We start from the raw sequence: 5,874 nt of genomic DNA on the forward strand, positions 1-5,874 counted from the left end.
TAGGGAAAAAAGGGCACTTTAATGTTTAAACTTGTTAGAAGACCCATTATATTCAAGAGGGTTAGTTCCTAGTTTAAAGCTAATCACATATCTGAGTGATTTATCAAAATAGAGGAAAGTCCATCCTTCAGTTGACCTCAGGCGGGCTCAAATACTGTTTCCAGATCAGGAAATGCATGTATGTGTTAAACTTCAATACCGGAGCTGATAAGATGACATACAGAATGGCCACTGTTGAAAGGACAAGGGAAACATACACACATCACACACACACACACACTCTCACTTTCCAGAAACCCATAAAAGGAACCTATAAAAAAGGTGAAACCTTAAAGAAAAAATGCAGGAATGACATGACCCACCAAACATTGTTTTGTCTACAACAAATATCCAGCTTCAAAAAGTCCTGGAGGTTGGAGGTTCTGTCATTTGGAATCTGAATTCTGGAACTCTAAAACTCTATCCCATATTTAGACGATGAAGAAGAGGAGACTGGATTTATACCCTGGTCTTCACTACCCAAAGGAGTCTCAGAGCAGTTTACAATCTCCTTTCTCTGGCTCAAAAAACAACATGGTGATTAGTTGCGTGCTCAGAATAAACTCTAGTTTGAGCTGCTGATGCCAGGTTGCCTCCAGCTGACATGCTCAGTTGTCACCACAAAAGCACGCAGGCACAGAGGTCCTCCATGAAGCCATCAAGTGGACCGCCAACAGCCCCGAGACTTCAGACTCCTGCCCCCCAGTGAGCCACAAGACCCGAGGGCCACCGCCTGGCGAGCCTGATCCAATGGCTGCTATTCTCCTGGGCAGTTAGATTTGAGTCCAGTCGCACTTTGGAGACCAACAAGGGTTTCAGGGAGTGAGTTTCCGGGAGTCAAAGCTCCTTTTGTCAGACACGGGGCTTTGGCCCTCAAAAGCCGACACCCTGAAACCAGCACAAGACCCTGTGCTCTTCACTAAGGCAGTGGTGGCGAACCTATGGCACGGGTGCCAGAGGTGGCACTCAGAGCCCTCTCCGTGGGCACGCGTGCCATCGCCCCAGCCAGGCCCAGACCATCATTAAAATGTTGAATTCTCTACCAAATAATTTTAAGTAAATGAAAGCATTTGGGATTGCTTTCCTTACTTTGTTTGGATCATCTTAAGTTAATATATGAGTGGTTTTTTTCTAAAGTAAAACCTCAGTATTCAGGTTAAATTGCCGTGCTGGCACTCTGCAATAAATAAGTGCTTCCTTGGGTAGTTTCAGTGCTATTGTCTGATAACTTCCCTGACAATCAAACCTGTACAGTTGCTATGGCTTTTTTGCTAATGCAATAAATATGATGATGATGATGATGATGATGATGATGATGATGATGATGTGGGTTTTGGGTCGCAGTTTGGGTGCTGGGTCTCTAAAAGGTTCACCATCACTGCACTAAGGCATAAGAGACATTTCTTGTAGCTGTCAGTGTGGGGGATTTTGACCCACAGGGCCTGCATTTCTGAAGAGCACTTTTTGTGCCCTTGTCTGAGCACTAGGGTCTCTGGAGACAGAGGACTGAGGTAGAAATTGCTGGCAGTTAGTGCTGGTTGAAGACGAGCCAGAGCTTCTACTAGCAAACCTCTCGCAGCAGCAGCAGCTCTGCTGGAAAAGGCAGGAAACAGTGGGGGGGGGGGAGAAGGGGGGGCCCTCAGTTGTTTTGAGCTTCCAAAACCTGTCCGCCACAGGCCTGCACACGCGCAGTACCCATGTGAGACCGCACAGGTACCATGACGATGAATACTGTCTATTGTTCCTTAGTAGTTCATACTAGGGGATCATTCTTCCTCGATTTTATCTTGAAAAGCAATTCTCAAACAAGCATAAGACCTGTGAAACAAATAATGGACCTACAAATGCAATAGATCTATGACAAATCATAGCACATACTTAAAAGTAAATAGTATCCAATAAATATGAAACATTAATAAATATTAAACATCAAAATTTAATAAAATATACTTCAGTATTTAGAACATAAATGATAATTTCAGACATCCATTACTGCGGGACTGAAAACATTTAGAAATCACAGCGTTTTAAATACAAAAACATTTTAAAAGTGTGGACAAGGATAACAGCTTCTATATTCTAATTCTAGAGGTTTTTTGACATTGCTTTAAACACATACACCATACTAAAAGGAAACTACAAAAAGAATGCACCACAATGCTATATACTAGAAGTGGTGGTATTTGGGTATGAACAGGCTTCACACTTGAAGTGCCACTTAGTTCACTGTGAATGGGCTTAAATAAAAGCTTATATATTATGTAAGAGTCAAATGTGATTTTGCTGTTTTCATGGGGGGGGGGGACAGACAACAGGAGGGGAATGTGTTTTTTAGGGGGCCTTTTCCCTGAAAAATTGGGAAATGCTTTTTAAGACGTTTTGCTCATTCAAAATGTATGGCATTTGGCACCCCACAGGAGATACAAAGGCACTGCCGTATCTACAACCATGCCATGGACTCAGCTGAGTGGGGCGCTATGATCACCCTAGCTACGGCAGCCATCTTGGCTGGTTCCACAGGATACGGTTGCCAAGTTAGAATCAAGCCGCAGCGGGGGACTCCCGGCTTGCGGCTGGAGCATGTGTGCCGCTTCCATGCTACCTGGCGTGCCCGCGTCACTTCCGGGTGATGTGCACATTGGGGTGGGGTTCCCCCCCGGGGCCCGATTCGCGGGCGGTAGGGAATGGGCCTCTGGAGCGGGGGGTTCCCCACCCCCCGGGGGGACTTGGCAAGCCTACCACAGGAAGAGGGCTGCTTTCAGTCCTGATTTTTTCAGTCCTTTAGAATTTCAGTGCTTTAGAATTTCTACCCTCTTTTTTGATAGGCTCACGTAACTACATTTCTGTTCCAGTAAGGCAGCTATTATCTCAGGCAGGGCTGGCTCCAGCTTATTTTGCACCCCAGGCGAGGATCCCTTATGCCCCCCCCCCCGTGTGCCCACCAATTTTCAAAAATAAATGCATTTTAGGAAGAATGAAAAACACAAATAATCAAGAAACTCCCAGAGTACGGGGCCGGGTGCAGTTTGGTGCCCCTAAGGGCCGTCCCACTCTAGGCGATCGCCTAGTTCGCCTAGTGAGTGAGCCGGCCCTGATCTCAGGACAAACCCCAAACCGTTTGGGTAACTTGCATTTCTTCTGAATATTTACCTGCATTGAACAAACTAAATATTACTGGTACCATTAGGGTAGACTGCTCTCTTGAGTTTGCCAAGCAACCTGGGTGATTTTATTTTTTTGATGCCACTTCAGACCTCAAAAGACAAAGTCACCAAGTGCACGCCAGCAGCTTCCTGTGTGCAGTCAGCCATCACGGTTTGCAATTTATAGCAGCTTCTACATGACCAGGGCTTTTGTGCTGGAACGGAGTTCCAGAACCTCTTCAACAAAATTCTTTTTAAAACGTTTAAAAGTTCATGAGTTTTCAGGATACAGACTGAAAACTTCATTTCCCTTTTGAGAGCTCCGGCACCTCTTTTTAAAAAACAACAACACCAAAACACGTACATGACAATCACTTAGTGTGCACTGGCCTTGATCGGATGTCTTGCTTTGTTACAGCATTCAAGAAAGGATGTTCATGTGCTCCAGTTCTGCTGGGGCACAGAATTCAGTATCAGGGGTGGGGAGCGGGTCTGTAGCCTTTATGGTTGTGAAGTTATGCTTGACCCTATCTAACCAATTTCTGCCTAAAATACAGGAGCCAGAATGGCAGGCTGAATATGCTTCTCCATTGATGGGGGCTGGGCTTCAGTGCTCTACAGAATTCCTTATCACCCCTGATGGGAAGCGAAATCAGAATCATGTGCTCTGTTTGCATCAGAATTTGACTTTGGCACAGAAGTATCATTTGGGTGAAAACTTTAAATTTGTCCCCAGTGCAAATTACACAGAATCCAAGTCACCACTCCGTACTGAAAATAACCTTCAGCGATTTTTAGTGTCCTGTAATCTTTAGCATTTTTGGAGAGAAATGGAATGATGCTATGGGACAGGAGAAGTAAAGCTGCTGAAGGGAAGTTGGTTCTTTTCCCAGGAAGCTGCGGTGGCTCAAGTGGTTAAGACGCTGAACTGCAGGCTGTGGAAGGTCAGTAGTTCAGCAGTTTGAGACCCGGGTGCTGCAAGACGGAGTGAGCTCCCGTCTCTAGCTCCAGCTCCTGCCAACCTAGCAGTTCGAAAGCAAGAAATTGCAAGTAGATAAATAGGGACCACTTCGGTGGGAAGGTAACAGCGTTCCGTGCGCCTTGGTGTTTAGTCATGCTGGCCACATGACCACGGAAACGTCTTCGGACAGCGCTGGCTCTTCGGCTTGGAAATGGATATGAGCACCGCATCCCTATAGTCGGATTCGACTGGCTTTCGAGCAAGGGAACCTTTACCTTTTTACTTGAAAGGAAAGAGATACGTTATGCAGTGTATGTACTGATCAGTGGAGGCAACAAAAGACACCAGCGCAAAGCAGAACAGACTGCTGGCATTCCAAAGAACGTTATGCAATGTATGTACTGATCAGTGTTTCCAAGGAGGCAACAAAAGACACCAGCACAAAAGCAGAACAGACTGCTGGCATTCCAAAGCCGGACGCCTATTTTGTTTAGTGCGACAAAAATCAAGTTAGAATCGCCTTGGGATTAATTCGGGAGTGAATAGGCAGGAAAGCACAAACTATGAATTATCCATCACAGTGATTAAAGCCCCGCATGCTTTTTAGGATGGAGTCAGGGCGTGTCTGGGCATGGGCCCTGCTGATTAACCAAGCAGTTAGTAGTCATTAGAAGAGCAGGTCAATAGCAGGTGCTAGTACAGCTGTCGTACACAGTGGCACTCTAAGTGTTACAATGGGAATGGAACAACCACACAGCACAATGTCTACCTCTTCCTCCTGAGTGTCATTAGGTAGCAGACTGTCTACATCTTGGCCAATACAGTGTGGGCTACAGCGGCTCTTTCTTCTGATTGAGCCACGGGACCCGTCCGTGATGCTCTGAATCTGGGACAGGAAGGGTCACCGGGTGCCACCAGCATACAGAAAAAGGAGACCATTACTCGTGTTAGCTCATAAAAACACAATGCCAGCAAATTAAAACAAGAAGAACAACTCTGCATCCATCCCATCACGTTTGCTTTCTGCCCTTTGACTGCTTCTCACAAGACGTGATAAAACTGGAACGACCGTCTCCAACCTCAGTCCCACGACTCTGCAGGCCTGTCAAAGGCTTGATGGTTTCTCCCAAAGAGAAGGAAAACTATTTACTGTTCCTCAACTGGAGGTAGTGTGTTTGATATCTAACTAATGTTTTGGTACGAGGAATTCTGAATGCACGTTGGGGTTCTCCTTCAAAAAGGACACTTCTTGTTTCAAAACAAGAGTTTTTGTAGATCCAGTCAATTCACATGAGAAATGCATTCTACAGAGAAGGCTCACGACAAAATGTACTGGAAATATTTCATGCCAGATAGCAAAGTTAAGGTCCAGCAATAACAACAACAACAAAACATCTGGTTAGACTTTCTGAGGAAAAAATGCAGCCCAGTGACACAGAACTCCAGAATCAGCCGTGTGTGGAAGGAAAGAAGCAAGGCCTTTGGAAAACAGTTGTGCGGACTTGCTCTCAGTGTGGCGACCAAAAGATTATGGCTCAGTTTCTTTTTGCTGCACGGAGAGGAACCAGCAAACAAAACATGTATTTTTCAGCCCTGATAATTGGGCTGCTCTCAGTGTTTCAGCACAAGAAGCTGACTTATAAATATATTAAAACACAAATCCTCTTGTCCTTAGGAAAACATAGATCTACAAAATTTGCACTAAGATCCAGAAAATTTGCAAAGTGACTC

The 5,874-nt window shown here is 45.3% G+C and overlaps 1 protein-coding gene across 1 annotated transcript in view; it reads right to left on the reverse strand.

Annotated features, from left to right (window-relative positions):
• The window catches only part of LOC107117788 (solute carrier family 12 member 7-like), a 56,204-nt gene that overhangs the window by 22,278 nt on the left and 28,052 nt on the right, over positions 1-5,874 (reverse strand). Inside the window, exon 10 of the mRNA XM_015419954.1 lies at positions 4,913-5,029. Coding sequence (XP_015275440.1) covers positions 4,913-5,029 — 117 coding nt within the window. The remainder of the gene's footprint in view (positions 1-4,912; positions 5,030-5,874) is intronic.

This window comes from Gekko japonicus, unplaced genomic scaffold (assembly GCF_001447785.1).
Source record: "Gekko japonicus isolate JY-2015 unplaced genomic scaffold, Gekko_japonicus_V1.1 scaffold4163, whole genome shotgun sequence".
Lineage (NCBI taxonomy): Eukaryota > Metazoa > Chordata > Lepidosauria > Squamata > Gekkonidae > Gekko > Gekko japonicus.